At 37.6% G+C, this 12,761-nt stretch overlaps 1 protein-coding gene across 2 annotated transcripts in view; it reads right to left on the bottom strand.

The window, feature by feature from the left end:
- BTAF1 (B-TFIID TATA-box binding protein associated factor 1) overlaps nt 1-12,761 on the bottom strand; it is a 98,074-nt gene that overhangs the window by 39,599 nt on the left and 45,714 nt on the right. For both annotated transcript variants that reach the window (XM_068548204.1, XM_068548203.1), the window contains exon 14: nt 12,201-12,321. In XM_068548204.1, the coding sequence (XP_068404305.1) occupies nt 12,201-12,321 (121 nt within the window). The remainder of the gene's footprint in view (nt 1-12,200; nt 12,322-12,761) is intronic.

Genomic DNA, 12,761 nt, shown 5'->3' with positions numbered 1-12,761 from the left:
TTTCTGTGCTAGGGCTCTCTCTAGTTGTGGCAAGTGGGGGCCACTCTTCATCGTGGTGCGCGGGCCTCTCACTATCGCGGCCTCTCTCGTTGCGGAGCACAGGCTCCAGACGCGCAAGCTCAGTAATTGTGGCTCACGGGGCCCAGCTGCTCCGCGGCATGTGGGATCTTCCCAGACCAGGGCTCAAACCCGTGTCCCGTGCATTGGCAGGCAGATTCTCAACCACTGCGCCACCAGGGAAGCCCCACAATTTTTTTTTTTAAAGCAAAAACTGTGTTGTCTGCAAGAGACTGAAGAGAAATTTGAAAAATTTAACTGAAATTCCAGAAAGCCAGAAGATCTAGGGATAATGTATAACTCAGAAAGCTACCTATAATTTTCTAGCCAGTGGAAAACTAACAACCCTGGTCCTATCTTTTACATATGTTTCTCAAAATGGTTTGAAAGAAGTTTAAAACAGACTGCAAAATCATCAGCTGGGGGAGCCTACTCACTGATTTGCTATGCCTTAACTACTTTCCATTGAAAGGGAAAGGGAAATCGGAAAGAAGAAAAGTTCTCTTTCTTTTCTCAGCAGAGAGAATTAGGGACAATCTTAATAGAATTAGGAAAGCTGTAATAGCAATAACCAAATAATTTGATATTACTCTCCCATAATTTCTTCTCATTTCTCCCCACCATATTTACCAACTCTCTTAATTCTTCCCTAACCCCATCACTGGAAATCCAAATAGTTGCTTGTAGATCCCAAAGCCACACCTATAGAGGAAGATTTTTCCCCTGTATTTACAAACAATGAATGTAATATAAATTGCAGTAGCCTTCTCAGGCTATAATCTTTGTTACTGTAGTAAATTCTACTTTGTAATTATTAAAAACAACCAGGGGAAGAAAGGGATGAAAGAGCACAGGGGGTTTTTAGGGTAGAGAAACTATTCTGTATGATACAATAATGATGGAGAGATGTCACATTTGTCAAAATCAGCAGAATGAACATACAACATCAAGGGTGAAGCCTAGGGAATTCCCTGGCAGTCCAGTGGTTAGGACTCCGCCCTTTCACCGCCAAGGGCCAGGGTTCAATCCCTGGTTGGGAAACTAAGATTCTGCAAGCTGTGTGGCGCAGCCAAAAAAAAGAGTGAAGCCTAATATAAACTATGGACTAGCTGATAATGGTATGTCAACGTTCGTTTACTGACTGTAACAAATGTACCATTCTGGTGTGGGAAGCTGATGGTGGGAGAAGGTGTGTTTGGGGGAGGGTAGGGGGTATATGGATGGGCACTCTGTACTTTGTTTAATTTTGCTCTAAAGAGTAAAGTCAGGGCTTCCCTGGTGGTGCAGTGGTTAGGAATCCGCCTGCTAATGCAGGGGACACGGGTTCGAGCCCTGGTTCAGGAAGATCCCACATGCTGCAGAGCAGCTAGGCCCATGCGCCACAACTACTGAGCCTGCGCACCTAGAGCCGGTGCTCCAAGACGACAGAGGCCACCACAATGAGAAGCCTGCGCACGGCAATGAAGAGTAGCCCCTGCTCACCGCAACTAAAAAGAAAGCCCACGCACAGCAACAAAGACCCAACGCAGCCAAAAATAAATAAATTAAAAAAAAAAAAAGTAAAGTCAATAAATAAACAGAAAAATAAAATTTAAAAAATAAAGAGAAACCAAAAACCTAACCAAACAAAAAAAAACCCAACCCAGAATATGCAGATCACCATCATCACAGGAACCAGTATTTTAAAAAACGCAGATTCTCCAGTAGCACAACATAAAGTCTGCCTAGCAGAAAATACAAGATACAAAATACAAGTTGGGAAGACAACCATAGGCCAAATTCAGTCCATCTAAACAACTGTGCAAGCATCTCCTTTTAGATACGGTTGCAAAAAGTTACAGGCTTTAGCTCACTATTAGCATTTTCTCAAAATACCGCTAAGTACCATTTGGCCCATTCAGAGTCAACTTGCCTCTTGCAAATCTGAAAGCTGGTCCACCTGCTTTCATTAATTTTGTGCCTGTCTTCCAGTAGACAGTGATTTAGGCAGGTAACCTAATGTTGTTTTTATTTATAGTTTATTAAATTAAATTGGTTGGGGAGTGGGGTACAGTGAGGGGTGTAGTACTTTCAGTCCTTTAGACATTATCCACCTTGGGATTTTCCATCCCAAAATTTTAAAAAATAGTCAATAGACTTCTAGTATGCTACTAACTTGGAGTCTACTAGTCAAAAATTTCCCTCCTAGGGCTTCTCTGGTGGCGCAGTGGTTGAGAATCTGCCTGCCAATGCAGGGGACACGGGTTCGAGCCCTGGTCTGGGAAGATCCCACATGCCGCGGAGCAACTGGGCCCGTGAGCCACAACTACTGAGCCTGCGCGTCTGGAGCCTGTGCTCCCCAACAAGAGAGACCGCGATAGTGAGAGGCCCGCGCACCGCGATGAAGAGTGGCCCCCGCTCGCTGCAGCTAGAGAAAGCCCTCGCACAGAAACGAAGACCCAACACAGCCATAAATAAATAAATAAATAAAAATTAAAAAAAAAAAAATTTCCCTCCTAATCTTAGGCAAAGTCTGGAAAGTTCTGATGACTTTAGTATTAGTCTAGCAGAGTGCAATCTAAAATACAGAAAAATTCCTACCACAGAATGTTTATTTCACTAGGTTTAAATTAACTATAACCTGGACTACTACAACTCAAGTTATAAGTAAATTCATGTTTTAAGAGGGCTTTTAAAAAAAATCTTTTGGTTTGTGTTAAATAATTAACATAATATTAGCACTTTATGTTAGTGCTAAACGTGGTCCCCAACATTTCTATAGTGAGGGTCAGATGGAGGGGAGGGCATTTATGGGAATTACTCAGGGGAATGACGGACAGTTATTTAATTTGATGAGAATGGGGCAGTCTCTTTCCAGCTCCTTTATTCAGATTGGTGTTCCCTCCTGTGTTCTGCCTTCATGGAACTAATAAGGAAAGCTGATGACAAACAAAAGCCTATCAGACATGTCATTGTACCAGAAAATCAAGGTTAAACTTCTAGCCATCTATACCCCCTTACACTCTATCCTTCAGCCGGACCAATTTCCTTTCACTTCCTCTTTAGTGCCATCATGCTCACTCCTACTCCCAGAGTTTAACACATGTTCCTTCCTCTGACTGTTACCCTGCTCTTCATCTGGTTAAATTCCACTCATCCTTCAGGTCTCAGTTTCAACTTCACTTTTAGCAAGATACTTCCCTGACCTTTACACACCTCACTAGTGAGGATCCAGTAGCACTGTCTTCTTCCCCTACCAGATACTCACCTCATTATGTATTGATAGTTTTATGAAATGACCATTATATAATTTTAAGGGCTTGTCTAGTTGTCTTCTCCTGTCTTGCTTAGTTTCCTGTCTTAAGCGCTACAGAAGGGCAGAGACCTTGCCTCTTACAAATAAGTATCTAGAAAACTGTAGGCACACGGTAGGCACTAAAATATCTGTTGAATAAATCCACCTTGCTTAGGGGAATGGTCCAAAGTCACAGGGAATAGTTGGTAATATGCAAAATTTTCCACAACTGTAGCTGGCAATAAATCCCTAACTGGCAAAATTGGTATCTTAGGTGGGATAAGATCTTGCCAGTACCATTTTGCTATGCCCCCTCTTTTATCTTCCCACAAGCACACCCACAAAGGGGGCAGATGTGGAAAAAAGCAGCAATCTGATTATCATTACCCTGAACACATGATTCCTGCCTGCAGGCAAATGCATCATCATTTCTATCTCCATATCAAATGATCTGGGGTTGCAGGGAAGAAAATCTGGAAAGAAGCTACAGCAAAGTGATCAACCATACTGAGTTCTGTGTTCTTCCACTAATTTGGTCTGAAATCCTGTTTTGGCCCACTGCCAAAAACAAAAACAAACCCAGTTCTATATTTAGACAACTTATAATGCCTTGTTTTATTTATTTGTCCAACCAATATTTACTGAAAGTCAACTAAATATATAAACTTTGCTCTCCTCTTTTCATACCTTTATAATATCTGGTCAATACCTAATTATGTTAATGTTCTCAAATGCCAAAGTCTTAGTCAGCTCTATTCTTTTGGTCTTTCTTTCCTTCTCTACATATGCATATGTTAAATTTTCTTACATCCTGGACTAAGTATGCCCCAGATTCCAACTCAATCTCATGTATGTCTTCATGCGAAATATAAGCGTCATGCTAATGCTTGCCTTTCAAACAAAAATCGATACTGTATGTATTGAAATTCTGGATTGACTCACAAAGTGACTCTGGTGCAAATGGAATGGAAAAGTTGACCCAGTCAACAAAACATGGCTAAACTAGAGATTAATGTCCAGAAGCATATTTTCCTAGATCGTGAAGTTGAGTTCTGGTTAAAACAGATAGTGGTTATCAAGACTAATTAATCTAGACATTCCAGTAAAGTAGTTCACTGATAGACATATACATTCATAGATAAACTCACATGAATAAATAGTCTATAGAAAGGAAAAACAAGTAATGACCCATATGAGAACAGAATCTAAAAAAGAGTGAATATATGGGTATGTATAACTGATTCACTTTGCTGTACAGCAGAAACTAACACAACATTGTAAATCAACTATACTCCAATAAAAAATAATTTAAAAAAAAAAGGAAAAGCAAGTGATTAATTACTTCACTTTGTCAAGCTCCTAGTTCAGCAAAAAAAAAAGTTACATCTTGATTTTAAGTCATTACCAAATGAAATTAATTTGGTTTGCTTAAGAGTTCTTATTTCATACTACCTGAGAAGCCAGGCTTGCCAATACTTTCATATGTTAACAACAGAGATAAAGGCACAGGGATTAAACAATTTATTTTCACAGATGCCAAGGTATGTCACATGGAAGTCTAATAGAAATGAGATTTCAGGAATTCCCTGGCAGTCCAGTGGTTAGAACTCTGCGCTTCCACTGCCGGGGGCCCAGATTTGATCCGTAATCAGGGAACTAAGATCCTGCAAGCTGCACGGTACAGCCAAATAAATAAATAAAAGAAATGAGAGTTTATTATTTCATAAATAACTATATTAACTGTGATATTATACAAAAACATTTTAGAGATGAGCAGGTCTGCATATGCACTTTTCTTTTCCCATCTTTACTGGAGTATAATTGCTTTACAATGTTGTTGTGTTAGTTTCTGCTGTACAACAAAGTGAATCAGCTGTATGTATACATATATCCCCATACACCCTCCCTCTTGAGCCTCCCTCCCACCCTCCTTATCCCACCCCTCTAGGTCGTCACAAAGCATCGAGCTGATCTCCCTGTGCTATGCATACACACTTATGATCGGATAAATTTTAAGATTTAGGATATCTTCCTTATAAAGTCTTCTGGTTTTACAAAGCAAAACAAAACACAAAATTACTAAAGATAATCAAAATACTTCCAATGGAACAGAGGCATCAGTCTTTATGAGGTACTGATGCACTGAGCTACAGTGAGGTTGGGCCTCACCAAATTACCTTGGAATTACTGAGGGGAAGAGGTTGAGAAGCTATAGAACTGAAACCAAAACAGAGCTAACTAGTAAATTAGCTCTGAAGTTTTTTTTCACTTTGGACTTAAGGTGACTTCATATTCAGAAATGGGAAAGTAATTCAAGAGACACATTCCATTTTGTCTTCTAAAACTAGAAGCTGAAAGTCAGCGAGAATTGGATCTAAATCTGAGCTGAGTCGCTTACTATGAGATGTGTAGCTGTGAGCTTGGGAAGGTTTCTTAATTTTTGATCATCAGTTCCCTCATCTGCAAAATAGGAATGGCAATAGCCACCCGATATATAGTGCTTACTGAAATTCACAGCATAAAGGTAAGCTCTCAATAATAGCCTGATTATTACTACAATTAAATATCATTCTTACACCCTAGAATACAAATAAGATTTTGAAATTGTTAGGAAAGATTTCCCAGAAGTACAAGTGTTAATTATTATTGTTATGTCTGTACTATTAATAATTTGTATTTGTACAGAATTAAAGCACTTTCATGTACATTATCTTACTTGGTCAATATATAACTCTGAAAAAGGATCAATAGAGATTATCACCAGAGGGTTAAATAAACTTGATCAAGGTCATAAAGCTAACAAATGGTAGAGCTAAGGTTAGAACCCAGATTCTCTGTTCAGTTAAGGGATCTTTTCATTAAACCACTGAAGAGGAAACAACAGTGATAGAAAGCAGCTCAGAAAGAAGTAAGGCAAGTTATATGAAGGCAGATTTTATTGTCACAATAGGCTTAACATCCGCAGTCCAAATTCCCTGGAGCCAAGTATGTTTTAAAATTCAGAATTTTTTCAAATTTTAGAACAGTAATGAGGTTGTATATACCCTATGTTATGTAATATCCTCAACAGAGTCTGAGGCAGCACCTGAATAAAATATATTAATAGTTCTGCAGCAAAATTTGTGAATAGGCACATTAAGTAGGATAAAGACTTATATAAATAGCCTCTATTCAGAATGGTCAGGTTTTTCTGCCAAATAAGTAGTTTTATAAGTTGACCCAACTTACAAAAGTGCTGGATTTCAAAACTGCAGGTAAGAGACCATGGGCTTGCATTACAAGAGTCTGTACATAGCTGTTAATCAATCTATAATAACTATCAGGTAATGCCATGGGAGGAACACAATAACAGATAAAAGCATCAGACATGGTTTACTCTGCTATCTTCTCAGAAAGCAAATAATGTTGCCAAAATCACAAGATTAACAATAACCATTAAATAAGTGTTTTTCACTGCATAATGACTTTATTTAAATAATGTTTTAGATAAAGAAAAATCATAGTGAGTTGCAGAAGTCAGAATAACTTTATGGCCCTAGAGATTGGACCTGTTCCCTGAAGGAAAGTTACAGAGAGGAAGAAACGGAGCTAATATTTCGGAGAGAAAATGTATGTGTGGCTGGGGGCGGGCAGTGTTGGTGATGAGCCATGTACAAAGATACGCTGATCAAAAGAACGTAACATGGTTACAACTGGGATACAGGGGTAGACGTGGACAATTTTCTTAACTCCAGGTTACATATTAGGGAATAGCAGAGGAAAAGGCTGACAAGAGCCAAATAACAGAAGAACAAGAAAGACAGGAATTTAATTCTAATGTAGTAGGCAGGCAATGACAGATTACTAACAAGTTTGCAAGTAAACGAGGTTATGGTCCCCCAAATTATCCTGACACTTAACTCAAATTCTCCCCTTTTAGAAATACTATGACTGTGTAGAAACTAAATATACAAAGACTGATTCCAAACCTTAAAGAGCCAACTATTAGGGAAAGGACAATAATATTTTTTTATAAATATACAGAAGAAAGAAAATGGGTAAATTAGAAAATAGGTGATGTTCTAAGCGGGTTACAATTTATTCTTTATATTTTTGATGACAAAAACTTGAAGCAAGTAAGAATTATAACAAATGCCAAGTATGGATAGTGGATAGATGAATGTTGTTTTATAATTCCCTCTTTTTTTCTATTTAAATAATTTCCCAAAATTAAAAAAATGAAAAAGAGGTGGTGGTAGTAAAAAAAAGTAATCTGAAAGGGTTTGGCTTTATAGTATTATTTGGGGAAAAAAACAGAACAAAAAATCAAACGAAACAGTAAAGGATATATGTGGGGGCCCAAAAGTGGAATGTACTGAGAGTGGGTGATACGCGCCATAACTACAGCCTCCAATGGTGAGGCTACTGGAGAGCAAGGCTCAGGGCAGTGACGAAGCACAAAATAATCTACATGCATCAATATTAAGTTTCACTGACAGCAACGCTTTCAGTAAAAAGACACTCTGAAGATACAGGATAGATAGTAACAATGGGAAATTTCATTAGTGACACCATTAAAAATTTTTTAAGAAGAGAAAAAGAAGAGGCATAGATAACAAACACAAAAGGACATAGGATCTTTATTCCCGTCTTACCCCTAGGTTCTTCATGACCTTTTTTTTTTTTTTCTTAGATTCCATATATATGTGTTAGCATACGGTATTTGTTTTTCTCTTTCTGACTTACTTCACTCTGTAGGACTTGAGGATATGGGGAGGGGGAGCTGTGACAAAGTGAGAGAGTGGCATGGACTTATATATACTACCAAACATAAAATAGATAGCTAGTGGGAAGCAGCCGCATAGCACAGGGAGATCAGCTCGGTGGTTTGTGACCACCTAGAGGGGTGGGATAGGGAGGGTGGGAGGGAGCGATATGCAAGAGGGAAGAGATATGGGAACATATGTATATGTATAACTGATTCACTTTGTTATAAAGTAGAAACTAACACACCATTGTAAAGCAATTATACTCCAATAAAGATGTTAAAAGAAAAAAAAAAGGACATAGGAAATACAATAAACATTAAGACCTAGAAAAATAAAGGATTGTGCACATATCAGAATAACTGGATGGAAGATATGGAAGCAGGATAGATTTAAACGTCTAAAAGGAGGAGACTGGAAAAGCTCTTTTGTTCAATACAGTCTGTATAACTTGCCTAATTTGAAACTGACATATTATTCAGAAAAATGAGACGCTTATAGAAGTATGTCTTAAAGATATTAGATGTTAAATAGGAAGAAGTAAGGGAAGATGACTTTTTTTAACCTTATCACCCAAATCCTCCTGATCTTTCAGCACTTAGTCTAGCCTTCAATGCTGCTTCCTGACACCTATCATATTCTGGTCTTCCATTATTTATTTGCAGAGGTTATTAAACTTATTACATAAGAGTCTTATCACAATCATACCATAAATTTTTTCAAGGTAAGAACCATGTAGGACTTTTTTCTTATTGATAATTTCCCGTAACACCCTGCACTGAATTTTATATAAATTTATTTAACAAATATTGAGGGCCTATGCATAAGTGACAGCTGACGTACCACAAATCACATACAAACACAATAGAGTTCTGGTATAAGAAATGACAGTCATCATCATCAATCTTTTACGTATGCTAAGGCCAAAGCATTCATTTACAAGCCAGTAAAGGCAAATTCAAATTTGGTCAAAGGACCTAAATAAATAAATAAATAAAACCCTGAATAAAAAGAAATCAACACATCACAGAACATCGTAGAGATGTTTTCACAGCCACATAATTTTAATAGCCAATATCAACAATCATTGAGGACTTCCCTGGTGGCGCAGTGGTTAAGAATCCGCCTGCCAATGCAGGGGACAAGGGTTCCAGCCCTGGTCCAGGAAGATCCCACATGCCGTGGAGCAACTAAGCCCACGCACCACAACTACTGAGCCCACGCACCACAACTACTGAGCCCACGCGCCTAGAGCCCGTGCTGTGCAACAAGAGAAGCCACCACAATGAGAAGCCCACGCACCGCAACCAAGAGTAGCCCCCACTCGCCTCAACTAGAGAAAGCCCGCGCGCAGCAACGAAGACCCAACGCAGCCATAAATAAATAAATAAATGTATTAAACAAACAAACAAACCAATCATTGAGGGGCTAAAAAAATTTAGAAGAGGATTTGGAGCAATTTTGGGATCAAAAAATTTTGAAACATGGGAGGAGGAGCCAGATTTTATTAAGACGGACAAAAGTGAGAAATCACAATTGACAGCTGAGAGGAAAAAAAAAAAAAAACCTAGGAAAAAGCAACTGAAAAAGAAGCAGTGTGACTCATGTATCTCAATATTCCCACGGTATACCGTAATAAGCAAGCACACTATTGACCAATAAGTCATATTGGTGACTCATTCATCAAAAAATATTAACTCATGTTTAATATACTTTAAGATGATAACCAGGTTTGTCAATGATTTTAATGGGTAACTATTTTTGGTGGCAAAAAAGTATGTTTCAACTATTTAGAAAACTGATTTATATGAAATACCTGATTTCCTAATAATGTAAATAAAGTTGACATTACTAAAGAAATAAAGCCATAAAAGTTAAGTTTAAAAGAGACTGCAGGTGGCTTAATCACCTTATAAAGAACAGAAAGGCTTAAAAGAACAATGAGGAACTCGTATACAAAATATACAAAGAAATCTTAAAATTCAACAATAAGAAAACAACCCAATTTAAAAATGGGGAAAAGATCTGAACACTTCATTAAAGAAGAAATATAGATGGTAAAAAGCATATGAAAAGATGTTTAACATCATATATCATTAGGGAACTGCAAATTAAAACTATAGTGAGATACCACTATACACTTATTAGAAAGGCTAAAATCCGCAACACTGACAACATCAAATGCTGGGAGAGGATGTAGAGCAACACAAACTCTCATTCAGTGCTGGTGGAAATGTAAAACGGTGCAGCCACTTTTGGAAGACACTTTCTTATAAAATTAAACATACTATATGATCCAGCAATTGTGCTCCTTGGTATTTACCCAAGTGCACTGAAAACTACGCCCGTACAAAAACCTGCACACGAATGTTTAAAACTTTGTTCGTAATGGCCCAAACAGAAAGAAACAAAAATATCCTTCAATAGGTGAATATATGAACTGTGTGACATCCATACAATGGAACATTATTCAGTGATAAAAAGAAATGAGCGATCAAGTCACAAAAAGACATGGAGGAATCTTAATTCTGTATTGCTAAATGAAAAAAAGCCTCTCTTAAAAGGCTACCTACTACATGACTCCAACTATATGACATTCTGCAAAAGGCAAAAACCATGAAGACAGTAAAAAGATCCGTGGTTGCTATGGCTCTGAAGGGAGGAAAAGTAGAAATGCATAGGTGGGACACAGGAATTTTTTAGGGCAGTGAAACTATTCTCTATGATACTCTGATGGTGGACACACATACCACTGTACATTTATCAAAACCCACAGAATCTACAATGCAAAGAGTGAACCCTAATGTAAACTGTGGGCTTTGTTAATAATATATCAATATTGGTTTATCAACTGTAACAAATGTACTACACTAATGCAAGATGTTAGCTAAAGGGGAAACTGTGTGCATGTGGGTAGGGGCATATGGGAACTATGTACTTTTTGCTGTTTTTCTGTAAACCTAAAACTGCTCCAAACAACAACAACAACAACAACATGAAGGGAAGAAATCTGATAACTTCAAGAGGTCTACCGAAAGTGAATTTAAGAATATTTACATCAAAAACATTTAGGCAAAACTCACAAAAGTAAAACAAAAATGATGTGAAAATTCAGAACAACCCATGCCGGTTTTGTCATATGAACCCATGCCTGATCAACTAAGGATTATAAAACAGACCTGATAGTTTTTCCTTAGAAGACTGTGATTAGACAAAAAAGATAATGCAAAACGAAACTTCACAAATATTGATTCATGGTAGTGCAACACAACATCATGCTGTAGATTAAAGTAGGTCTACATGGAATATTCCTAATTCACATATGAATGCATGGCTAGTGAACACAAAAGAGACATTTATCCCTACTATATTGTCTAAAAAAATTAATCACTGCTTTTTGAAGACCACCGGCTCAAACTGCAGTACCTATAAATAACAGCATGATAGAAGAATAGATTCCTTATGGTGTTTCCCTAAATTCTAGTATTTTGTTTGACCTTTAGGGCTACTTTTAAAATAGGAATGTGAAGCCTTTTACAGACAGGGCAAGGACTCCTCAGCTCATTAACAGATTCCATTCACACAGTGATATTACCTGAAGGTTCTCTGTAGGCATTTCATTGTGTTATTCCTGAAGTATACTATCCTTCGAAATATCATGCTCTTAAGATCGAGTAATCCTTAAGAGGAGGTTAAGTGCCTAGCAATTTTATTATCAGTCTTTAGAGTCATACTGCAGAGCTTCAAATGTAGCCTTCTAACCTGGGATGAGTTTTGCCAATCATCCAACTGTCAACCACACAGAGCAAGCAAAGAATGAATAACAAGTCTCTGACAAGAAGGGAATATTCAATCAATCTTTCTTTCGACAAATACTCAGTGAGGGCCACCCATGTGTTAAGCAATATTCCAAGTGCTGGGAATACAACCTACAACAAAATATTAAAATATTTCTGCCCTTATGGTGATTATATTCTTATGTGTCTACATAGTCACCATACCAATTTTACTAGGCCTAGCATTCTCCCGATCTTTATGTGAAGCAAGGGTAACCTGGTGATCAGATTTATTTTACAAAATTAATTTATATAAATTTCAAGATTACTATGGTTATTAGTTCTTACCTGGTCTTGAGTTGATAATAAAGTGAACAGAGTTTCCAATGCTGCTCTTCGAACTGATGATATAGTGTGATGCAAAAAAGGCCAGACTCGTGGAACTAAAACTGTGAGTGACTGTTGAATACTAATAAAGAAGACACAAATTAATCTTACTCATTCTCAGTTGAAGCTCTATTGATACATTATCTAAGTATCAATCCCTTGTGGACCTAGCATCTTTTCTGATGAATAAGTTCTAAAAAGACAATACAATTTTCATACGAACATTCGCTTAACACCCTCATTCAAAACCGTTATTATAGTACCAGTACAGACAGAGCAAATGCAGTCATAAAGAAGAGTAGAAATATTAACATTAGGTTGTTCTATGGCACTAATGCCATGAATTAACCTTTATCAAATTAGAACTTTCCAATATAACTGCACTTATTCTCAGTCTGTTCTTACTCAGGAAAATGGGGGCATGTATCTTAGCTCGTGGTCAGCCTACACAAAATCAGGATTGCTAATCCTTACTACTTTCCCATGGCTAACCCCAATGGGTAACCAATAGGTGCACATAAC

Source organism: Eschrichtius robustus, chromosome 7 (assembly GCF_028021215.1).
Source record: "Eschrichtius robustus isolate mEscRob2 chromosome 7, mEscRob2.pri, whole genome shotgun sequence".
Lineage (NCBI taxonomy): Eukaryota > Metazoa > Chordata > Mammalia > Artiodactyla > Eschrichtiidae > Eschrichtius > Eschrichtius robustus.
This window is presented reverse-complemented; position numbering and strand designations above follow the sequence as displayed.